Genomic DNA, 12,319 nt, shown 5'->3' with positions numbered 1-12,319 from the left:
TGGCCCCTGATGAAAGAAACAAAAAAAAGATTGTACTAAAGAGTGTGATGCCTCGTTACTTTTGCCATTGTCGTTACAGTCAGTTTCAAAATGCTCTATAATTAAAACAAGGAAAAATTATTAAAGCGATAAGACATTGCCATATAAAAATGTACTGTTTTATTTTGAAATACTGTGCGTTTTTGTTTCATTGTTTTGACTGAAAATAAATAAATCAGACTTTGCAACGATCATTACCACGATATTAATATTGAAGGATGAGTAAAAACAATAGACACTTCAGTTCTTCATGTTTGTTATAAACTCTGAGGCAAAACATATGAAAAATAATGCAAACTACAAGCAAACAGCAATAAAAAGTGACTGAGGGGAATCGTGGCTGTTTTAAAAAAATCCAAATATTTTGTAAAATATATAAAGCCATATTTGCCTATTGTTTGTATCCATAATTGTATTGGACGTCTCAAAAAATATGAATAAAATTGTGTAAAAGTATGTGACGACGCAGAGGTAACAAACTCAATTTCAATATTAACAAATTAACTTTTCGATACAATAATAATAATACTTTCTTTATGTGTCTTGAAATAATGAAACATCAAGAAAAAAAGCTGATCAGGAGAGTTAAACTTGTATAATAATTGTATGATTTGTTACCACAGTATTGATACTTTGTCCAGTTTCGATGCTGGTTTTAGAATCGATTGTGTATTGTTCTATATTCTGAAACAGCTGATGTAAGAGTTACAATGAGCTCAAGTGCAGCTGATAAGTACAAATACGTGGATTATCAGATTACAAAGGCGAGTGTTCTGCGCTCGGGGGAAACTCTGGGGTCTGAAGCCCCTTTTGGCTCCAAACTGTCTGTGGAAGGGACCAATTTACTCCAAACTCGGCCCCTGCTTTGTCACGTGATCGATGGCGTTAAAACACCAGCAGCGGTGGAAAGTTACAAAGTACAAACACAGAAGTACTGTGTAAATTATACATATCTGGACTATTAAGTACTTTTACTTTTACTTCATTTGAGAGCAAGTATCTGTACTTTCTTCTCCATAAAGTTTCTGAACAGGACAGAAAAGTAAAAGTGCTTTTCCTCAGCAGGTGTTGACGTTCTGCCAGAAGGTTTTGAGTTCGAGCCACAGCTTTGAGCAAACACACTGATGAAGGTACAATGCATGTGTACCTTCATGTCTTTTTTTTAAATTTAGTTTAGTTTAACACTGAAAATTATAGGTTAATATTCATACAAAAATCGGCATAATTATTTCTCAGTATCACTAAATCTGTGTGAATTGTGCAAGTGCTGTAGTGTTATGAGTGTTAATATTATGTGTATGTGATACTTTATTTTACTTGCATGTTTTCTTCCTGTATTTGTATTTTTACTGAAGTAACAAAATGGAGTTCTTCTTTCCACTTCCACTTTCCACTTAATATATTCGAAATCAGAAAGTTGTCCTCGCGAACTAAGGCTGCAACATTAGTTTGGGTCCAAACCAGGACTAAACCCGGACAAAACCAAGACTAAAACAGGACCAAATCTAGTTTATATCAGAATCAAACAAGTACAACGAGAACACGCCCTAAAAGTCTGTTTAGCACCTTCCCGTTCTCCCCAAATCAATGCGCCTTAAAGATGACCCATTATTAAAAATGTGTCCGTGTAGGTGTATGTGTGCGTGTGCACGCGCGCGTGTGTGTGTGTGTGTGTGCACGCGTGTGTGTGTGTGTGTGTGTGTGTATGTGCACGCGTGTGTGTGTGTGCGTGTGCACGCGTGTGTGTGTGTGTGTGCACGCGTGTGTGTGTGTGTGTATGTGCACGCGTGTGTGTGTGTGTGTGCACGCGTGTGTGTGTGTGTGTGTGTGTATGTGCACGCGTGTGTGTGTGTGCGTGTGCACGCGTGTGTGTGTGTGTGTGTGTGCACGCGTGTGTGTGTGTGTGTGCACGCGTGTGTGTGTGTGTGTGTGTGTGTGTGTGTGTTTGACCCCAAAAGTCTGGCTGTTTTCGTGTTGGTTCAAGCCTCAGTGCGCGTGCGCTAAAACGGACTAAGAAGCTTCCTACGGCGCATTATTATCTCATTATTATCTCATTATTATCTTCTACATCTATTACGTCTAGGAATTTCAGCAACTCACTTTAAAAGTATTATTATATCAAAACTATTCTCAGAGGACGTTACATCCTGTGGCGCGGAGCAAAGTCCAATTTTCACTCAAAAACTGAGTTATGCAGAACATATACATGTTATATATATATATATATATATATATATATATATATATATATATATATATATATATATATATATATATATATATATATATATATATATAGACATACACACAGGCCTTGTTATAACGTGAGTAATGGTTTTAATATATTACATGCGTCATGCGTTATAAAGTATTTACGCAATAATTCCCGCAAATCTGCTTCATAAACGTGTCTTTGGCAGCATCGAGCATAAAACATAACTCTATTCAAATAAACTGCTCTGCAAAGTCTTTAATCCAAAGTGGAACAGCTTTTAGGGAGAACTGCCCGTCGTAAGCGATGAACTCCATATTTCTTTGTCTGTTTTTGTTTATTTCAGGCGCTGGAAAATGTGAGTGTTTTTCATTGTTGCCCGCGCATTTTTGTGGTAAAGTCGTATCCAATAATGTTACAAATATCTGTGGAATTCTTTATGTGTGATAGACTTTGTAATTTGCTCTTTTAATGTCTCACGTAACTGTAGTGAATTAAAAGGCTGTAAGTTTCCTCCGCGCGTCTTTTGTTTTATAATGGCCTATTATAGCCTATTACTACAATTAAAATACATGATACGTGTAGTTTCCAAAGTAATACTTTCATAGTATGACATTGCAATGTACTTATCGTAACTATAGGTTCAAAGAGTAAGTGAAAAGAGGCTCAAACCCTTTTGTGAAGCCTCGCGCTGGTCGCGCTTTGTGGTGGATTTGAGGGAGTTGTTTATATAATGTGTAAAAATCCAAGTTTACAACAAATGATCTTTCTCTGTTTAGTTTTACGACGACCAGAACTTTTTACGTTTTACATAACTGTTGTGCAGTTGTATAGTTTTTATAGCACCAAACACTGCACATTAAGTTTGCGTTATAGTCACGCACTAAACGCGCTTCATGCTCCAGTTTTAAGATTTGCTGGTAGTTTTAAGAAGAGTTTGGCGCTTAAAAAGCCGCAGCTCTTACCGCCTCCCGCTTCCGCCGCTCCTCGCGGGCCTCGGTCTTCTTCAGCTCGGCTTTAAACGCCTGCGTGTCGCCGTGAGGCGCGTCTTTATCCAGTATGTCCATCAGGTACGAGATGTAGCTCGTGGCGAGCCGCAGAGTCTTGATTTTGGACAGTTTGGTGTCCGCGGGCACGTTGGGAATGCACTCCCGCAGCTCGGCAAAGGCCGAGTTGATGCTCTGAGTTCGCCGCCGCTCCTTCCGGTTTGCCGTGGGTCTCCGCTTCACGGGACGTGGACCGTGCGCGTGGTGGTGCAGACTGACCGGAGCCCCGTTCACCGGGGGCACGAGGCCTCCGGGACCGTAGTGGTGGTGATGATGGTGATGGTGAGGGTCCAAGCCGCCCGTGGAGCCCCCGCTGCTGTTGCCATGGTACTCGGGGCTGTAGCCGGGCGCCAGGCTGTAGTCTGTGGGGGACATGTCCGCGTGGCTGATCAGCCAGCTCGTGAAGTACGGAGGCCCGGTGTCCTCGTGACAGCGTCCCGCCGCGGCCGCCGCGTGCAGAGAGTAGTGGTGGCTTTCATGGTGATGCATGACGGGATGGTGCGGGAAGCCCGAGACCAGACTCATGGTGACGCACGAGCACAACACACACTCACGCACACTCAGGCTCAGCTCACGCACGCGCGCTCACGCAAACACAGCTCCTTCAGCTCCTTCTGCTCCTTCTGCTCCTTCACTTCAGCCCCAGATACACGCGCTCATGTCGGGTTTAGTCTCGCCATGTCCTCCAGAAAACCAGCGCATCCCGCGGCGAGAGTCCACAGCGTTCCCCGCGCGGCCGCAGCTCCTCCGGGCGTGATCAGCACCGCGCCCCGCTCCAGCACATTTCTCCCCCTCGTACTATAAACGCGATGACGTGGAGGACATTTTCTTCATCTTCTTTGCCCCGCTCACTGTGCGTAACCGTGCGTAACCGTCCCCGTGCCGCGTGTGTTTGCCGCGGGTCGCCTCAGAGCCGCTGCAGGACACGACGCGGCGCTAAAACTGAACTAAGGTAAAACTCTCACGTCAGTGTGACAGAGAGAGAGCCCCGTGCCCCGCGTCACCGGGAGCAGCCAATGGGAGGCCGCAGAACCAAACTTCAAGACCGAACTGAGCCAATGGCGAGCCGCCCTTCGGCACCTTTCCCCTCCTCACCCCTCCTCACCCCTCCTCACCCCCTCTTCTCACCCCTCCTCACTCCTCCTCACTCGTCCTCACTCCTCCTCACCCTCACCCCTCCTCACCCCTCCTCACTCCTCCTCACCCTCCTCACTCCTCCTCACCCTCATCCCTCCTCGCCCCTCCTCTCCCCTCCTCATCCCTCCTCACCCTCTCCCCTCCTCACCCCTCCTCACTCCTCCTCGCCCTCCTCATCCCTCCTCTCCCCTCCTCTCCCCTCCTCATCCCTCCTCTCCCCTCCTCTCCCCTCCTCATCCCTCCTCTCCCCTCCTCATCCCTCCTCTCCCCTCCTCTCCCCTCCTCATCCCTCCTCGCCCCTCCTCTCCCCGCCTCATCCCTCCTCACCCCTCCTCTCCCCTCCTCATCCCTCCTCTCCCCTCCTCTCCCCTCCTCATCCCTCCTCGCCCCTCCTCTCCCCTCCTCATCCCTCCTCACCCTCACCCCTCCTCACCCCTCCTCACTCCTCCTCGCCCTCCTCGCCCCTCCTCTCCCCTCCTCATCCCTCCTCACCCTCACCCCTCCTCACCCCTCCTCACTCCTCCTCGCCCTCCTCATCCCTCCTCGCCCCTCCTCTCCCCTCCTCATCCCTCCTCACCCTCACCCCTCCTCACCCCTCCTCACTCCTCCTCGCCCTCCTCATCCCTCCTCTCCCCTCCTCATCCCTCCTCGCCCCTCCTCTCCCCTCCTCATCCCTCCTCACCCTCACCCCTCCTCACCCCTCCTCACTCCTCCTCGCCCTCCTCATCCCTCCTCTCCCCTCCTCATCCCTCCTCGCCCCTCCTCTCCCCTCCTCATCCCTCCTCACCCTCACCCCTCCTCCCCCCTCCTCATCCCTCCTCTCCCCTCCTCTCCCCTCCTCATCCCTCCTCGCCCCTCCTCTCCCCGCCTCATCCCTCCTCGCCCCTCCTCGCCCCTCCTTACCGCTCCTCACGCTCTGTTTACCCGTCCTTAAAGTCAATGGGGCACTAAGTAGGCCTCCACACGCACGGCATCGACGCGCACGCGCAGGAGCAATTACAAGGTCAAGAGCGTCAGGACGAACCGGCGGCGCGAGACACAGGCTGCAACGATTAATCGACTAATGGTGACTAGTAAATAATCGGTGTCGTGTTTGATGATGTAATGCATCTGGAGTATACAGAGTCTAAAGCACATGCGGAAATACATTTTTACAACAACAGTGGCATAATTACATCAAAATTTCAATATTTTTTTTCTTTCTTTATTTTTTTGTATTATAAAAAAATATTTTCTAGAAGTCTTCAGTCACCATATCTATTGATTGATAATGAATTGAACATGTACACTAGAGATAATAATTTAATAAACAAAATCATTGTTACAGTTTCAGCCCTAAAACTGAAAATATTCTCAGCAAAAAATACAGAATTATAATATTTGAGTTTATAATATTTTCAACAAATACATGTTTACAGTTGTATGCTGATTACATTGGCCTTTATCAATTAAAATGTAAAAACTACTTCATCAAAGCTATAAGATGTTTTTTTATCAAGAGGATTCTACTTCCTGATGAATATAATCAAGGCTACTTCACAAAGAGGGAGTTTTGGAGAACGTTTCCCTACAGGATACGAAAAAGTCACATATTTGTATCGTGTTTGGTTCCACATTTATGCAGCAAAATAAAAACAGTGGAAAAAATAAGCTAAATTTGCCATTTCAACACTGTTTAAACGTGTTTCTCTTCAGCGCTTGTCTTTCTCGATTCCTCCCAAACGCTTGACTCCCTCACAGTAAACACAACTGTCACATATATCTCAGACTCGGTTCCTGTCTCGTTTCACCGGCCTCAGCTCTCTTTATGATCGCGGCGTGGCGCATTGACGTGACGCAGACGTGGAAGTGGCGCAGTCACAGCGAAGGCCGCGTGGAAAACAGACACAAGCCAGTGCTGGACACGTGCGGCGGCGTCAGGATTTCTGGACTTAAATCAATAAATGGATTTCATTCATAGCTAATAAAAAAAAGAAAAAAACAGGGATTTGTAGCCACACTCGCGCCGCGCGTCTTTACGGAGGCCGCGCCGGGACATAACGCCACAGAGGTAAGTCAAACATGGAGAGAATAACACTTTTTAATTTTTTCTAACCTTTATTTAGGAGAGTCCCTTTGAGATTAAAGCTCTCTTATACAAGGAGGTCCTGGCCAAGAGGCAGTAAAGTCTCACATACAAGTAACATTAAAATAACACGATGAAACATGACGGAATTTGAATATTTTGAATAGAATTTTTACACCAATTTTATCCAAAGATATTCAAAATCCCTTCAGTATTAATGTGTGTTGTTTAATACATCACCAGACATGTCAACCTGGTTCTATTCATTTTTCAGATGTATGTCCAACATGATTTTATTATTTTAAAATATGAATTGCAGGCGTACATTTGCTGATATATTTATGTTGGTAATCTACAAAAGAAGTTTCAAATTGACATATCTAAATGTAAGATTCTACAGTGTCTCACTTTATGGCAAACTGAACATAATAATGATTCTACTTTGTGCACACAACATCTCGTCTCATGTGTGTGCTGCAAAGAGAGTTAAAAACAAGCTCCAAAAATAAAAATGAAACGACTCTTTGAACGTATTACTCCTGCTCTTTAGTTGCATGTAAAGGTGTAACGGGCCGTGACGCAAAAGCACTGCGCGTTATTGAGGCGGTCTCTGCTTTCCTCTTGGATTTAAAGGCATTTAAGGATAAGATTTCAAGTCTTTCTGCGGCAATGTTCCAGGCAAAAGGAGCCGCGTGAACGGTGTTCCCGCGTGTGCGGGACAGAGCGCGGGACAGAGGCATTTAAAGAAGACAAAACATGAATCTCACAACGCAATCCCGCAACACGCATGCGTAAACACCCACTGACCGTCACGTCCGTGTATTTTACCTCATTAACTCACATTTCCCAGCAGGAGAAGAGGAGTCCTGATAAGAGACAGTGTTTTTACAGCGCGCGCTCCGCAGCTTCACGCGCGGCTCTGACCTCTGGCCCCGGCTCTAATTTATTGCCGCGCAAAAAACACTTAGAGTCCAAAGGATGAGATGATTCATCATTAAGTCCCGGGACGGTTTGGACTAGTCCTGAGCTCTTCTTTACAGCACCTCAAACCTTAAAAAATGGAGCGTTTTTAAATGAAAAACTCCGACGCGTAATCGTGACGTTCATTGCGCCGAACAGTTCGTTTTATTATACACATTATTAAGAGCAATTGTGATATTTAAATGTATTTTTTTTTTTTTTTTTGCATAACCACGGGTGACGTTCCAGTTTGTAACGTTTCTGCTCGGTTCGTTTTGGTGCGTGAAAGTCCCGGGCAGCAGCCGCAGACACGGAACACAAACAGAGCTTTATTTATCATCTAAAACTCAAGATCCGATTTGTGGTTTCAACTGAGCGTCACATTTTTTTCCCATCATGCACGCACAGATGGACTGCTACCGTTCCAACAACAACACAAAAAAAAGAAGAGATAAATTAAATTGTGGCCTAAAAGAGCGGTGTTGATTTTTTGCTCAGCGGAATGACGCATGTTTGAATCTTCTGTGTGGGAAAAAACAAGACGCACCACCTCTGAAGAAGTGAAAAATAAAGAAAGTTGTGTAGGAGTTCACGCCACACCTCGTAAATGAAACACTCTCCGGCGCGTCCTCGTGTGCGTCCTCTGACTGTGGAACTGAGATTATTGCGACGCACTGGACAAATGCAATCTTTAATATGATAAGTTGATATTTGCTTGAATTAAGTGGTAATAATCTTTTCTCTAATTTTCACAGTGACATCCCGCCTGAAGATTTTGAGTTAAAGACAAAATATAACAGAAATATATTAAAGAAATTACTTAAATGAGTCGCTTCCTTCAGCACTATTTGTAAAAAGATCATTATATTATGTGCAACGTTTGTGCGAAATACATTCACTTTTTTATGCTTAATAACAAGTTTAAAAAGTACATATTTCAACAATTTTACTTGAGTAGACTTTGTACGTGATACTTTTCATCTCCAGTGTCTGTACAGGGTTTAGGAGCTCATCATTAAGTTAGTATATTCAAATAAAATGTCTTAAAACAAGAAAAACACAAGGAAAACACCGATAGTAAAACATTTAGACTCAAAGATACTTAATCCAGGCATTATCCACACATGATCTGATTTAAGGTTGTATTATTGTTTCAGTTTAGGCCTAAAACAAGTTAAAACACGGGCCGTGCTGGAGATGCGCGTCTGGATAAGCCGCGCGCATCTCCACAGATCTGCAGACGCGTATCCCTTTAAAAGGCCACACCGACAGCGATTACGGGACTTCAATTGAGCTCGTGACCCTTTAATAATCGGCAAAGTGACGCTCGTCCCCGTAATAACGCCTCAAATGCGCATCAGAATTTCAAAACGACTGTTGCGTCAGGAAATGCGCCAAAAAGAGACGCGTTTTCAAGCGGCTTCATTTCAATCTTTGGTTATTCATGTGGAAGATGATTTAATAAAGCTTTTTTCATATGAGACTTTCACATTTCCAAACGATTTAGTCAAAATAAAGGAGGATATTAAAATAAATACATAACTTTTAACGTTTCCAACAAATCGTCTTTTAGTGCCACACGTGGGAATAATACTCTCTTCTGTTAGAGTGGAATGTTAAGAAATGCTGTCAAACAATAGTAAAGTACTACTACTTGTCAACACGTATACGCAACAAATTAAGATCTGACATCACGTTGCAAACAAAATATATAAGCTGTATGTCTGGCCCAACTCTTTCCATTCATCGTTCAGCTCATTAAGATGCATTCAGCAGTTAGAAAATGGATTAAAGATCAAGACTGTGAGCAATAAAGTCCAGTTTATATATAACAACCCAATGTAAAACACTGTATAACGGAGCGTAGACCTATATTCATAAGAACTATTTATGCTTAACAAATTCAAATATTTGTATTCTCTAAAATGATGCGACCAAAATGTTGTATTTCATGTTGTGCAGTCTGTGGTTTAACAAAGAAAAGGTTGTTAAAATGTATTGGGTTCTTGAAAAAATTGTGATATATCGGAGAATATCATGAGCAATATATCAATTATCGCATGTATCGTGAAATCGTGAGAGTATCGTATCGCGAGCCGTGTATCGTATCAGATCGTGAAGGACCCTAAAGCCAGTACTTGAAACATGACTAACAGTTCAGTCTCATTGGTCCTGCATAAGTCATGTTTCTCACTCCTCTGATGGTTTTCCTTTCTTTTTCACAGGTTTGTTTTGAGACGGACGCCGCACTGCACTCTGGGAGATAAACCCACCGCACTGCACTCTGGGAGATAAACCCAGGCCCGAACATACTTTGTATCCACGGTATTCAGAAGGACATGACATTAGGACCGTTACAGCAATGAACCATTTAAAGCCAACGTGCTGCTCTGTGGCAGAGTGTAGAGCACGTGTGCGCCCCGTGAACAACTCGGGGCGTTCCGAGTTCAGTTTCCGACTCTCGACTGTTTGCTGCAATGTCCTTCCCAAGACTCATCCCCATTTTGTGCTGAACTGTACTGCAGTATACAAGCTGAAAAATACTTTGAACAAAAAAACAATGTATTATATCTATGGAATGGGGAAAAGTCTAAAACAGGAAGTGGAACCGCAATAGAAAAGGAAAGTCAGGAAAAGAAGTCACACATGACGTCGCTGCTGTGGAGACGGAGGAAAAGCAGCTGATTTGTCCATTTATCCTTCACATTTGAGTTCTTGTACTAAAGTTACTACATTCAGGGTTTACTCTCAATGATTGGATGTTTTCAAATGCTGTGGATCTAAACTGTATAAAAAGTGAGTGATTTGATCGTTGGTGACATAAAAATACCACCTAATATAAAAACATACGAATGGAACCCCAGCGTGTCACCACGGAAACCCGAGCACCCGAGGAATGCAGAAGAAACCACAAGTCCTTGTTGACGGCGCTTGGGAGCAAAGCATCATGGTCAATGTAGTCTCTGCCCTTTGTAACAGAACAGTGCAATATATAATACAAAACAATTTAGTGCTAAAACGCTTCTAACTCGTCCAAATGTGAGTCAATGAGAGAGAGAGAGAGAGAGAGAGAGAGAAGAGGAGAGACAGAGAAGAGGAGAGAGCGAGAGGGAGGGAGGGAGAGAGAGAGAGAGAAAGAGAGAGAGGGAGAGAGAGAGAAGAGGAGAGAGAGAGAGAGGGAGAGAGAGAGAAGAGGAGAGAGAGAGAGGGAGAAGAGAGAGAGAGGGAGAGAGAGAGAGACAGAGAGAGAGGGAGAGACAGAGAAGAGGAGAGAGAGAGAGAGAGTGAGGGAGTGAGGGAGAAGAGGAGAGGAATTCTTCTCAGTAACGCATATGATTTATAATTGTTTAAGTGTTGAATGGGGGGAAGAGTACACACACACACACACACATACACACACACATACACACACACACACACACATACATCACACACACACACACACACACACACACATACAGGCCTAAATGTGTGTATGTGTGTGTGTGTGTGTGTGTATGTGTGTATGTGTGTGTGTGTGTGTGTGTGTGTGATGTATGTGTGTGTGTGTGTGTGATGTATGTGTGTGTGTGTGTGTGTGATGTATGTGTGTGTGTGTGTGTGTGTGTGTGTGTGTGTGATGTATGTGTGTGTCTGTGTGTGTGTGTGTGTGTGTGTGTGTGTGATGTGTGTGTGTGTGTGTGTGTGTGTGATGTATGTGTGTGTGTGTGTGTGTGTGTGTGTGTGATGTGTGAGTGTGTGTGTGTGTGTGATGTATGTGTGTGTCTGTGTGTGTGTGTGTGTGTGATGTGTGTGTGTGTGTGTGTGTGTGTGTGTGATGTATGTGTGTGTGTGTGTGTGTGTCTGTGTGTGTGTGTGATGTATGTGTGTGTGTGTGATGTATGTGTGTGTGTGTGTGATCCATCTGTGTGAATTGGAGCCGCGGCGGTAATTTCGATGGCTCGGTGTCTCCTGGTAATGACGCCTAATTAGACTGTGGGTCAGTTGGTCAGACTCCTCTGATCTGAGCCATTCCTCCCCTGGATAAATAAACCTGACAGAGAGAGAGAGGGAGAGAGAGAGGGAGAGAGAGAGAGAGAGAGAGAGAGAGAGAGAGAGAGAGAGGGAGAGAGAGAGAGAGAGAGAGAGAGGGAGGGAGGGAGAGAGAGAGAGGGAGGGAGGGAGAGAGAGAGAGGGAGGGAGGGAGAGAGAGAGGAAGAAAGAGCTAGACGAGAAGGAAGAGGGAGGGAAGAAAGAGAAAGAATGAAATGGGAGAGGGAGTGAGAAAGAAGAGAGGGAGGGGAGGGAAGAGGGAGAAAGAAGAGAGGGAGGGAAGAGAGAGAAAGAAAGAAGGAAATGAGAGAGAGAGAAGAGGGAGAAAGGAAGAGACATAGGAAAAAAAGAGAGGAAGAGAAAGGGAGGAAAGAGAAGAGGGAGAGAGAGAAAGGGAGGGAGAAGGAGAGAGAAGAGAGAGAGAACGAGAGAGCGAGCGAGAGGTGAAGAGAGGTGAGGAGGAGGGAGAAGAGGGAATAAGGAAAAGAGGAGAGGAGGAGAGTGAGGGGGGAGGAGAGTGAGGGGGGAGGAGAGTGAGGGGGGAGGAGAGAGAGGGGGGAGGAGGAGAGTGTGAGTGTCAGTGTTGATGACGTGCAGGTACATTCCTCCTTCTGCAGCGGAAGTTTCTTTTCTCTGTGAAGAATCGTGTTCTCGAGCCTGGACTCAATTACATCCACCACAGAACCACAGAGCTACAGAACCACAGAGCTACAGAACCACAGAGCTACAGAACCACAGAGCTACAGAACCACAGAACCACAGAGCTACAGAACCACAGAGCTACAGAACCAGAACCACAAAGCTACAGAACCACAGAGCTACAGAACC

At 44.8% G+C, this 12,319-nt stretch overlaps 1 protein-coding gene across 1 annotated transcript in view; it reads right to left on the bottom strand.

The window, feature by feature from the left end:
* hand2 (heart and neural crest derivatives expressed 2) overlaps positions 1-3,892 on the bottom strand; it is a 13,113-nt gene extending 9,221 nt beyond the window's left edge. Inside the window, exon 1 of the mRNA XM_072462872.1 lies at positions 3,217-3,892. Coding sequence (XP_072318973.1) covers positions 3,217-3,822 — 606 coding nt within the window. The 5' untranslated portion in view covers positions 3,823-3,892. The remainder of the gene's footprint in view (positions 1-3,216) is intronic.
* Positions 3,893-12,319: the final 8,427 nt, after the last annotated feature.

Source organism: Eucyclogobius newberryi, unplaced genomic scaffold (assembly GCF_026437365.1).
Source record: "Eucyclogobius newberryi isolate DKJ021-1_F unplaced genomic scaffold, fEucNew1.0.hap1 SCAF_4, whole genome shotgun sequence".
Lineage (NCBI taxonomy): Eukaryota > Metazoa > Chordata > Actinopteri > Gobiiformes > Gobiidae > Eucyclogobius > Eucyclogobius newberryi.
The sequence above is the reverse complement of the archived record's forward strand: the minus strand, read 5'-3'. Positions and strand labels throughout refer to the sequence as shown.